The sequence below is a fragment of the Melozone crissalis genome, unplaced genomic scaffold, assembly GCF_028551555.1.
Source record: "Melozone crissalis strain CALT ecotype California unplaced genomic scaffold, PUWL_Pcris_2 ptg000042l_1, whole genome shotgun sequence".
NCBI lineage: Eukaryota > Metazoa > Chordata > Aves > Passeriformes > Passerellidae > Melozone > Melozone crissalis.
This window is the reverse complement of record NW_026535820.1, coordinates 52526763-52539478: the sequence shown is the minus strand read 5'-3', so window position 1 is coordinate 52539478 and position 12716 is coordinate 52526763. Positions and strand designations below refer to the sequence as shown.

General features: G+C 39.6%; 1 protein-coding gene across 2 annotated transcripts in view; it reads left to right on the top strand.

The window, feature by feature from the left end:
* The window catches only part of PIGN (phosphatidylinositol glycan anchor biosynthesis class N), a 101692-nt gene that overhangs the window by 32629 nt on the left and 56347 nt on the right, over nt 1-12716 (top strand). For both annotated transcript variants that reach the window (XM_054285155.1, XM_054285156.1), the window contains exons 6-11: nt 175-299; nt 1541-1671; nt 5715-5831; nt 9780-9820; nt 11345-11404; nt 12475-12567. In XM_054285155.1, the coding sequence (XP_054141130.1) occupies nt 175-299; nt 1541-1671; nt 5715-5831; nt 9780-9820; nt 11345-11404; nt 12475-12567 (567 nt within the window). The remainder of the gene's footprint in view (nt 1-174; nt 300-1540; nt 1672-5714; nt 5832-9779; nt 9821-11344; nt 11405-12474; nt 12568-12716) is intronic.

Here is a 12716-nt window from a genome sequence, read left to right as displayed (position 1 = left end):
ACTGATAGTAGTTGTCCTCCAAGCTGTAAATTAGGAAGTCATTATTTTTCCTCTTTTAAAATTCTAATAACTAGTAGTATTTTGACATGGAAACAGCAGTGTCTTAGTTCTAGTAAGATGCTTATCTTCTTCCATTTTGCTCAGATTAATATATTAATGACTTATTCCATACAGAGCTTCTTTAGTTCTTCCAGAAGCAATCAAACATTGTTCTCTGCACTGAATGAAGAGAAAGTGGTTCTGTTCCTGCATTTGCTAGGCATAGACACCAATGGACATGCTCATCGGCCAAACTCAAGGTAATTGAGACATTAAGCATATCTTTTTTACTAGTTTTAAGTGCATATTGTGACTTTTTTAACAGTGCAATTTACCAAGCCAGAAACAAATGTTGTAGTATTGAGGGTCATATATGTTACCATGATCACCTATGTTCTGAGTGTTTGGAGTTTTGTTTTTTGAGGTCTCATCTATAGAAATGAAAGATTTTTGCTCTGTACAGTATGTCAGGTTATATTCCTGTATTCAAGTCTGATTTTTAGCAATTTTCTTAGTTGCAGCCGACACATAATCTAGAGGATACATAGGAAATGCAGTTTTACATATAAAATGGATACAGTTTTCAGATACCCCACTGCTGAAGTGATGTCATTGAGTTTATAGGCAACAGTAAGCTCAGCAATAGTGGCAAATTCTGGCATTATGTTTTGGCTTTTTTATTACACTTAAAAAAAGAGAAGAGTTTAGATTAACAGTTCTCGTCACCAATTCATCTTGAAGTGTGTTATTCTGTGTGAACTTTCTTTTAATTTCTTCACATCCTGCTTTGCAGGATTTTACTTCTTTCTCTTGGTCCTTGCATACTTTAAAATTCTCTGATTTCCTGCGTCATTATAAAGTTCATACTTGCTGTGTGGTTAATGCTCATTTATTATGATTTTTTTACAGACAGTTTTAAAACTGACTTTAGCAACAGATAGGAAATTAATTGTCTGAAAGTTAATCATGGTCAATCACTTTTTCTAAAATACAAAATTTTTTACAAAATACAAATTTTTTATTTAGCTTCTATTCCAGAAAACTAGGGTCTGTCCTGATCTATAAACCATCTCAAAACATTGACTGCCTGGTGAGATCTTTCTTTGCCATTTAGTTACCAGCTAAAAGTAATTTTTGCAACTTACAGTTTAGGTGTTTGAGTTTTCCAGAATTCCTTAGTTTTGGCATTCTGCTTAACTTGCTTGGCAGCTGTGAGTAGTAAAATTATAGTCTTATATCAAGAACAGGTCAGATTTGAAGTATAAATCCATTTGAAACTGTGGCTTCAGTAATCTTCAAACCGTGCTGCAACGATTTAATATCTCAGTAAGACTCAGAGTGGGAGAGATTTTACATCTAGGAAGCCTTTTGTTAGCTTGATGTTCATTTGAGATTAAAGCAGTCTGTACTCAAAGGACTGGGCTTTATGACTATGGAGAAGTTGCTTTATACCAAGTGTGAGAGCCACCTGGAATGTAACATTTTTTTCCTATTTTTCAAGGGAGTACCAGGAGAATATTAAACAAGTTGATGAGGGTGTGAAACAAATTGCTTCACTGATTGACAGTTTCTATGGAAATGATGGAAAGACTGCATTTATTTTGACTTCTGACCATGGAATGACAGATTGGGGTGAGTCTTTTTAAATATTGAGTCAGTTGAGTTTATGGGCATCTGGTGTGAGATTAGAGAGCTCTGTCCCATGAGAAGCTTTGGAACCCCTGCTTTGATTTGGTATCCTAAGTGTTGCTAGTGTATGAAAATCCATGCAATTTGCTGTGACAGCTGCATTCCATGTCTGGACAGAAAAAAGACACTAAGTTAAAGCCTGATTTCCTCAGTGACTGCTAGTAGGGATAGAAAGATTGCTGCAGAAAACCACCTTAGGCAGGAGATAGTGTTATTTGGCTGCCACCAGCAAATTTGGTCTCATTTCAGCCCATCTGGGAGATACAGTTCTCACTCTGCTGCTCTAAAGCACCTGGAAAAGGTGGAAAATCTGTCCAGGAGTTGGTGAAAAACTGTACAGAAGTTTTTGGGAGGGTGCCAAATCTTTGTGCTTATTTTGGCCTTTTAAGCATAGCAGAAAGGAGGGGACTGCTGTGTGGTCTTTCTAGAGGAGGCTGGTGCTGGACACAGGTGAAAGAGCTGAGAGTACAGAGCAGAGAGTGAGACAGGGGCCAACTGTGTTGATACCCACAGAGGAGACTTGGGAAGGGTTTGGCCACAGTGTCCGAATGCTTTGAGGGCTGATGAGAAAAGTTTGCAGTGCTAAGCTCATTTAGACATTTTTCCCTAATTCCTTCTTCTGTCAAGAACCTTAAGAACACTCCTGTCCCTGTGTGCAGCCAGTGAAAATGAGAAGTCTCTCTTCCAATGCTATGTTCTTGCAGCTACTAACTATGACACTTTTGAACCAGGGCTGCTCCAGGCATGGTCATGGCAGAACAACAGTCAGCATGTTACTCTGTGTGAAATCCTGAAGTTGTTCAATTGAAGAGATGCAGATTTTTTTTCTATCATCAGAGATAACAAAATATTTGTGTGTTTATCCCATCAGCCTAATTACCATCTGCTCATTTGCAAAATAATCCATTTTGAGTAATATTTACTGTTGAGCTGACTGCCACTTGCAATAAAATTTTAATTCTGCTGTATTTTTCCTATATGTTTCAAGAAATTATTTCATGTTTTTTTATGAGGAAGGGGTGTGTGTATATATATTTTTATATATATGATCATAGGATCTCAGGAGGTCCAGCCACCTATTCAAGGCAGGATTAGCTTTCGAATCAGACACAGATGCTAGGGCTTATTAGCAGGGCCCTTACAACCTCAAAGGGATGGAGCCTATGGAATCCTTTTGGGCAGCCTGCTCTGTTGCTTGCCTGCCCTCATGGAGAGGGAAAAGTTTTCTTTATCTGCAATCTGCATTTCCTTTGTTTCAAATTATGCCTGTTCTGTCGTGCTCCCACCGTGCACCACAGTGACACTGCAGTCCCATCCTCTCTCAGGCCCCCTCACAGGGGGGCACAGGCAGGCTGCTCTGCTGTGTTCTCCCCAAAACTATTTCTTCTCCAGGCTGAGCAAGTCCCAGTCCCTCAGCTGCTTCTCACAGGGCAAGTGCTCCTCACTTAAACCATTCCAGATGATGGGTGTCTTTCCGGTACCAAAAGAGCCCAAAGCTGCATCCAGTGTCTAGAGGTCTCACAGGTACTGAATAGAGGAGAACAATCCCTTCCTTGTACCATGCTCCTGTTAACACTGCCTGCAGTGCTGTTGGCCTTCCTTGCTGCCAGAGTGAGCTGTAGGGGTGTTCTCATTACGCACTGGATCCTTTGGAGGGGGAATAAAAGGTGTTAGGAGCAACTTCTTCAGGCTTTGATAACCACTGGTCTGTCATAGTTTTCTGCCATCTCTTTCTTTCTTGAAGAAAAAGCTTGATCTTGTCCCAGAAGTATTAATAACTTTGAAGTTGACTTGAGTGAATCTGAGAGCAAACCCAGAGGTTCTGTTCAGGCCCATTGTGAGCTGTCTGAAGGATAGTTCAGGAGTTTTAATTTGAGCTGGTTGGTACTATCAGGCCCTGTTGCAGCCTTTCAGTGGTAATTTGCAGAATGGGATGTGCATCAGTTTTAAAACAAATTAAACATTGGAAGGATGGGGGGCCTATTAGGGAAATGATTATGATCTGACTTAGGCATGATCAAAGACATTGTGGTTGCTGGCAAAAGCCAATGATGTCACTTGCTTTCTCAGTCTGACCCCATGATTTTGCTTTAAATTGATGTCAGATGGAGCTGCTGACCAACAAAGCAGGACATTCCATACCCACCCTCACCTTGGCCTCTTGTTCCTGCTGCCATCCTGTACCTGTGTGGTGTGCTGGTCTATGGAACAGACAACTAAACAACAGCACCCTTTTCCCCCTGTAGGGGGATAGATTATAAGAAAAATAAAGATGGTGTAGAAATTAATCTTACCCCTAAGGAGTTTCAGCTGGGCCCATTATCAAAGATTAGGAACAGGCCTGACTTTAACAGGCCACAGCTGAAACCAATGAGAAGAAGAGTGCTATACAAGAGTGGGGTGGCTGCTTGAGAAGGGAACTGGAGTCAGTTGGCTGCTTTGTGAAGAAGAAAGGGTCAGTGCTCTGAGGAGCTGCCCATGAGAGACACCAAGAAGGTATGGAACTCTTGTGATAGGAGACAACAGTATGGAACCCCTGCAAGAAGATGACAACATCCCCCCTTTTCCCTGAAAAGGTCTATTTGGAGAGTGTTGGAGGTGCAACTTGGAACTGACCCAGCTGAAAAGAATTATTTTTCTTCCCCTCTTGTTATTCAGATCAGAACTGAAACAGTTCTTTATAACAGGGAGGGAGTGGGTACAGCTGCCTCTCTCAACTCCATCTGTCTTAAAGTATTCGTAGAGGTACAATCTCAGTGAAATATTGATGGAGCTGGTGGCTTGGCTAACTTTTCCTCCTGCAGTAATAAGAATATAACAGATATAAGAAATAGTCCCTGGTCTGTGGAAGATACAGGAAGTGCTCTCTCCATAAGCTCTTTTTCCCAAAGTTCTTCAAAGAACAGCATTTGTTGCTGTTTTTTGAGCCCAGAGAGTGCCCACCAAGAAACATCAGAAATCTAATTCCCAGACCAGTATGTTCTTAAGCTTTAGGCTGTAAGCAAAGTTGACTCTTCAGCTGTGCCACAGTGATTGTTTTAGGGACAGAATTAGGTATGCTGTTGGGAATAGCCTTGAGCTTGCACAACAGTGTGCTTTGTCTGTCCTTTGTATTTATTAAAATTTATAGACAGGGAAGAGCATGTGTCTGTGCAAATATAAGGCAAATGTGTAATCTTGTAGACCATACAGGTACCCACACAGGGTTTGTATAACAAAGTCTTTCCCTTTGAGGCTGGGTTATCTCACTGCTCTGGTACCTCACCCACTGGGTTCAATGGCCAGGTTTCTTTCAAGCTTGTGTGGCTCCTGCTTTAGTATGACTGCTGCTGAGATGTCATAGTTTTCAACCTTCCTGCTTTTGGTGGCTGATATGTTAAGCTGTAGGGAATCTGCTTCCCCAGGGAAGAAAGTAATGTTTTATCAATTTTTAAGGAATGTGCCACTAGACTTTAAAACCTTAAAAATGAACTTCTGTCACTGTTGGAAGGATGATAGTTGCAATGCGTTGCTTCCTGGTTTTGAAGTGGAAGTCTAATTCTTATTCAGAGGTCAGTTCTATATGATTTTTTTTTTTCACATGTGCCTAATACTACTGAAATCAGGCATTACTGGTTTCACTGAGATGCTCAGGATAAGCACATGTACATGTCTTGAGCTGGTAACTCCTCCATATGCTGAGGCTTAAAAATATTATGGCTTTATTTTCTGGATGTTAAAAATTTGGGGGTATTAATATAAAAAGTTCCATCTATGTAGTCTTGACTTAACTGATACTGATTTCGTGGCTTGAAAGTTGAATTTAGCCCTTATTATTAGTGGCATAAAAATAAACTGTGAAGCTGGAATAGGTTGTCTGTAACAGGCTTTTAGTATGCCTGTATCAAGAGCTTAGTATGTGTGTGTATTTTTATTGCATGTAGATTTTGTTTGTTTTTACTGCACATGTCCTAAAGTTTCTATTTTTATTGTTTGGTGTATCTTAGGATCCCATGGAGCTGGTCATCCCTCAGAAACTTTAACACCACTGATTGTTTGGGGTGCTGGGGTAAATTATCCACAGAAAGTTACAACCCAGTTCTTTGAAGACAATTTTTTGAAAGGTAGGTAAAATAGAAGATTTAAGTGAAAGATTCTGGTGGAAACAGATGTTTTTAACCATTACACCTGTTGAGCTTCACTAACTTCTGTTCCATTTCAGAAAGTGTGATTTGCTTTTTGTGATGTGTAAGGAAAAGGTGACAGGGTATTCCTAAGGAAGCTACTGCAAAATTGGGTAGATAACATCAGTCAGTTTTCTTTTCTATTTTCTTTTCAATTCTGCTCATAGAATTGAAGACTTTCTCTCTTTGGTAACAGAAGGCTATTCATGCTCCTAAAACTTCATTCCTTAGAGAATGAAGGAGACTTAATTTTTAACTCCCAGATGTTGAATATATTAGTACAGAAACATAAGTTGACAAGTTGAAAGACTCCTTTCTAACTTCACAGCACAACCCTGTGGACATTCCAGGGGCTGTCTTGTCTCATTTGTATTCTTGCAGCTGTTGTGCAAATGTAAACAACTTTTCTCAATGAAAAACTGTGATTCTTCACTGTTATTTTTCTCTTTTCTAATTCATTTAAGAGTAAGCATTTTTTAAAGGAATGAGTTTTTATTATTTCGCATACATAATGCAATAAATGCTGTCTTGCTGAAATATCCGTGGGATTAGAGACTCTTTAACACATGATGTAATTATTCAAGCTGTTCCTCTTTCATGTGCCTCATTCTTGTGGCCTGCTCTGTTTCTTACGATGCCTTCAGTCTTGGGTTGTTGCTCATGATCAATGAGGTAATGACTTCCTATTTTATTGGATTGTTTGTCAAGGTGCATTACAGAAAACAGGCAAAAATTACTTCAGCCCTGAGGTGCTAACTCCACCCTGCTCTCAAGAAGGTGTTTGGTAACAGATTAGGTCATTTCAGAAATAGTGCTACTTTTTCACTCCTTGTGCCTAACTGCTGCTATAAAATGATGACACCTATGATAAAATTGAAAATGAGTTGTAGGAAAAAAACCAGAATAAAACAACTGATTTTGGTGTCAGTGATGGCTGATCTGCTGGACTTTTAGGGACATTTGATATCTAAGGGTTGATCTGTAATTGCTGAATTTTACATCTGTCAGTTTCCTTGATTCTCAGCAGCTTTAGTGCAAACTAAAGTCAGCATTTGACTTCAAGTCATGATGAAAATGATGTGAGAGATTTCAAAGAAGATGAGCATTGAGCTGACTCCTAGGAGCACAATAGGGAAAGCTATATGGCCCTCATCTGCTAGGCAATGTGTATTTACCTAGAGGATAACATTTGTCTGCACCCTGCTGTGCCTGCTTCATATTTTCCTTCTGATAGTTAAAAAAACTAGCAAACCAAATAACCACACAAAAAACCAAGCACACCAAAGCAGACATCAGAAACTCATCCATTTGTTTTGGGCTAGCTTTGCATCTGTCAAGCACGTTGTTGTTTTGTTTAGACACTTAACCTTACAGATTCTTAATTGGCAAGGATAATCTCTATTGGAGATTTGAGATGCTCTGAGTATCTTAGGAACTTGAATTTGTTTGAGTAATAATTATCTTCTTAAAAAGGGACTATTCTCTCTGTGGTAGTCATCAGAGCTTCTAGTAGGTTACGTAGCTTAGAAGTAAAGAGAAAGTTGTTGAAATGGAACTTGGCACTTGCACAGGTCAATACAGTTCAGCTACTCCATTGTTAGCATCCCCGATATTTTCACAAAGGCAACATAAAAGAAAAGCTGTTTTAATGAGTTCTCTTGAAATGTTCTTTGAATCTGTCTTTCCTACTCCATATAGCTGCAACTGTGGCTGCCTGCAGGGGAGGAGAGAGTTTTCAAGACTGCTGTGTCACTGCTGTATGCAGGTGTCAGGCTTACATTTCTAGTTGCGTGCTCCAATGTTCAAGTTCTTTCATCTATTGACAATCCTTTCTAATTTCTCCAAGTGTTTATGGAAATATTGACAGAACATTTCTAATGCTGACAAACTTATGATCTGTTCAGTGCAAGCAGGCTGTAGGCAGCTCAGTGAATTGTCTGTCTTCTCATTGTTGCCATGGGGGGTTCATACCCACCAAAGGCAGTGCCAACAGGCAGGACTTAGCCTGTCCAGTTTATCACAGAGACATGAATGTGTTCCTTGGATGGCCAGAAGGGCACAGAATCTGCTCTGGGTTGGCAGCCTTCTCCTCATCAGTTTTGTCACCTGTGCTCTGCCTTCCCTCAGGCCTGCTCATGCAATCCTCTTGGAAAGATTTGTTATGGCAGCCTTGTGTCCTGTGGGCGACATGTGCTATTACCCATTTGGCCACTGGTTTGACCCTTCTTCAGCAGGAAAGAGTACAGAACTGCTCTCCAGCTCCTCAGGGGCTGATGGCTGGCCCTGGGGCACAAGCCCAGAGGAGCTTGTGAGTGAAGGCACAACCTCCTGCAGCATCAGGACATGGGGTGCTTGATACAAGCCTGCTTTGTAGGGGGCTCAGCCTGCTTTGGCACAGCTGAGGGAGCTCACTGTACCCTCCACTAGTTTGGCTTCTGTGCAGTTTTAGGTGAGAGTTTCTTTGCTTCATGTACCCTCATCCTCAGCCTCTTTTTGAACTGGCACTTCCCTGCTGTTTCCCTGGGCTGTTTGCATCTGACAGCTCAGCAGGCTGCAGTAAAAGCAGGGAAGGATAAAGGCAAAAAAACCCTCTATGAAGTGGGTGGGAAACTGCTGAGCACTGTTCAGGAAACCTAGACAGTGAGCTGGAATCATGTACCAGTGTGGGCAGCATGCACAGCCAAGATGCCTCACTCCTGGGAGTGCAGTACTGGCCAGTGTGTAGCTGTGTCACAGTCCTTAGGAGTTCGTGGGCTCAGTGTCCTGTGGCTCTTGGTCCCAAGCAGATGCCTTCAATTCTGCATTTGGGAATATCTGAGTAGAGCATGTGGAAATGAAAAAACTTCTGACAAAAAGAGAAGTTTTCTCTAGCAGAGACGGTTTCTTCCTACCTTAAGCACATTCTGTGTGTGCGTAGACAGTTTTCCAATGTTTTTCTTTGGAAAATTTAAAGGGAAAACAGGCAATTCATTTACATAATAGAAATATGGGTAAGAGTCTGTTTCTAGAAATATGAATCCTTTTCCTTTTCTGCAAAGCAAAAGGAAGCCAACTTGTACCTTTTGGTGTGAGTTTAACAGAATTGATAATTAATGCTGCTAATACTGCCCCTGTGTTGCCATGGGAACTCCCCTTAGCTGTCTCACTGCTGTCAAAGTACAAGTCTGCTCTTCAGGGTGCTTGTGGGACCAAGTAACAGTGGACCTGCGCTCAGACCCCCCAAGGTAGCAGTGGTATGAACTAGTTGCTGAAAATAAGTTTGGTGTATGCAATACTGCAGATGTATGAAAGAAAAAAACAAAACCAAACCTTGCTAAAATCTGTTTTTAAATAACTCTCTACCTCCAAACAAAACAGGTAATTTTCTCTTTATTTCTTTAGAGAACACCATAGAGCAGGGAAATATAATTTTCAACCAGGTTTTTGTATGATGTGCCAAAACTTTAGGATCTAATGTTTGTACCACGCTGTACCAGTGCATTTAGGACCTTGGGTTAGCCTTTTTTACAAACTATTGAAGAGATACTATAAATCTCCTAAATCTGAGTTTGATTCTTTTAGTTGGCACAGGAGGTAATACATCACCGTGCTGAAAAAAATAAAAGCCTTGGCCTTTTTTTTTACTGATCTAGGTCACAATTGCAGGCAGCAATTTATCCTGCTGGATAAAAGAAAATGTGAATTGAAATGAATGCATTTTGTTGTTTCTGCCTGTTGAGTTCCATCTGTAACCCTTCTTGAGCTAGCATCCTAATGTAAAATCATAGTTTTCTTTAGTACCAACACTTTCCAGAAAATGGCAACAAGATAGTAAATGTCAACTGAACTTGAACTGTCCTTTGAAATCTGTGTAGATTAGCTGTTCAGGTGCTCTGTTGTTTCTTGCAGAATGGAAACTGGAGAACTTGAAGAGGCTTGATGTCAATCAGGTATCAAACACACCTAATTTAATAGTTCATAAGTTTTCCCCTTAAATTATGAGTTTTGCGTGATTTAAAGTAATTACTTAATTTGAGTGAATGATCACACCAATGTAGCATTTCCCCAGAAACAGAAACCACAGTAACATAAAGAGGCTAAGCTTAAATTGCTTGTTGACAAGCAGTTGACAGCTGCACACACAACTTCTCCTGAAGATGAACTATTGCACCATTTATTTAAGTGATCCCACATGGCTGTAGGAAAAGTGCAGTACAATATACCAGGTCCCCCAAGCTGCTTCAAGAAAACCATTTCTTGCTATAGTGATAAACTGTGGGGGTTTTTTTCATCTGTGATTGTGGCCCAAATATTTCACAATTTAGACAATTAGTCAAGGAAGAAAAGAATGTGAGCAACTTTTCCATTGATTCTTAATCAGTCAAGCTTTTTTAAACTGTGGTGCTTCATCATCCTAAAAAATCAATATATGAATAACTGACTCCAAAACTACTCAAACAAGGGAAATGATCTCATGCTAGAAGGTTCAAATTGGGAATGTTGTGGATCAACTGCCTTCAGCAAAGCCCTGGTACAAAACTACAAAAAAAGATTAGTTTTCCTCTCAAGGTTGGTAGGAATTATGGCAGTGTTGGTTTGAGACTGTAAAGAAGAGTCCTTGACTATTACTTTGCCCTGGATAATGGACTTTTCCCAAAGACAGACAGAGCTTTTGTCCTGTAGTACACGTGGGACTATGGGTAAAAATAGCAAACGAGACTTCTAATTATCATTACACTGCAAGTGTATTGTTCTCAACAAATAATGGTTTGGAGTCTGCCCAGTAGATCTGAGGCTGGAGCAGTGCCTGTGGTTTCAGTGTAGTTTTTTCAGATTTATGCTGGAGAAACAAAGAATTTTGGTGTGTAGTTTTTTATATTAAAGGGAAATATAAACCTGGTAAGAGGCAGTGTTTATTATCATAAATAGAAGGAAATGATAACTTATTTTATGAGATGCCTTAGTGAAGATTGAAGGGCCTTTCTGAGGCCTGACTGGACACTAAAAAACTGCAGAAACTCCCTCTGCAGGGGAGAAGGTAAGTAATCTGTACTGTGGAAGCATGGCATAAAGAATGTTGTGAAAAGCAGTAAATCCAGAATACTGCTTAAAACTGTAAATATGAAATTAGTTCTTTTGGTCATATAAATAGTCATAAAAAGTGGTGTGCCTCTCTGAGTGCAGTAAAGAAGCTGTTGAATTCCTGCAAATAAATACTGGGGTGGTTATATTTGCTTTTTTAATGAAATGTATTTTTTCAAGCTTGCTCAGCAGCAGAGCTTCACATTTTGAATCTAATCGTGCCATGACTACTAGAAACTAAAAACCCAAAAAACTGTAAAGGAGAGTTGTACGTATTACTTGGCAATATTACATAATTATCTTTTGCATATGCAGCTATGTTAAAATTAAGCTGAATTTGTTATCTCTAGAGGCTGAAGCTATGTTAAAATGGAATGCTTCTGTTTGCACAGGCTGATATAGCACCACTGATGGCTTCCCTTATCGGTGTGCCTTTCCCCCTGAACTCTGTGGTAAGAAGTACAGATATTTTTTTATGTTATAAAAATCTGTGTGCTATAAAGGAAGAGGCGCTGGGGGCGAGACTTGAGGTGTGTGAGGAGAAGGATTACAGATTTGTAAAGGTGCTATAGGGTATGAAGACTGCTTGTAGTTTTAATTTTATGTGTGTATCTTTAGAGTACAAACTTAAATTTTTTTAATGTATTGTATAGGGCTTTTAATTGGAGAGGCAGCTGGTCCGTTTGTAATCTGCAACTTTGTACTCTTGAGCTATATAATAGTTTTTTGTTGCTTTGTTTTTTGGGATGGTAAAAATGCAATATGGTTTGAATAACACATGATTTTGATCATGAAAGCCAAGCCTGTAAACAGGCCAGTTCCTGCAATTTAATGTTCAATTATTTCTTGATTAAGCTGGTGTACTTTCTTCAGATGTTATCGTGTGCCTCTAATTTAGTGAAGAGTGAGATGGCTTTTTCTTTTAATTTCTTTCATGTATTATTACACAGTTCAAAAGTTGCCTCATAAATATTGAATTGACAACTAGCATTTCATTAGTGTGCTGTCACACTGCTAGTTTCACATATAAAACACCTATCTACAGCATATTTTTTAGAAGATTTCTTCTGGGGACTCTGCCCAAGGAGTTGTCCCCTTGTCCTGCACTCATTGCTGGTTATGTGAGGGAAGCTGCCCAACACAGGGTGGCATGGGATTTGCTCCCTTTCCTACCACAAGTACTGGATTGAGTCAGGCCCAGGTGAGGCTTTGGGTAGAAGACTGTTAGGGGTATCAAAAATAGCTTTTGATTAGAGGTTGAGTTTATATTATAGCATATAGTTTGGTAACAACTTCTGTTATTTATGCTTTTTGCATTCCAGTAGAAGCTGAGAGTTACAGACAATCCCTATAATGTTGCAAATCTGTGTGAGAAGAGTATTTTCAAAGGAGTTACATGAGTCATTTCAGCAGTAATTTGAAGTGTTCTTACTGCTTGTTTGGCCAGCAATTCAGTTAAGAGAAATTCCTGTTATTTAATTTAAATTTTTTTTTACTTATTATGTGTATTTTTCTTCCTCAGGGAACTCTACCTCTGGAGTATCTGAACACTAGTGCTCTTTTCAAAGCAGAGAGTATGTTTACCAATGCTGTTCAGATTCTTGAGCAATTTAAGGTACTAAACATACAGTAAAAAAGCCCAACTTATTTGAATAATAGTTGTTGCTATGTGTAAGTAAATGTATGACTTACCCTATCCATAGTGTGCCAAGTTGAAAGGATTAAAATTGAATGCACATTCATTTGATTGAATAGCTGTGAGAC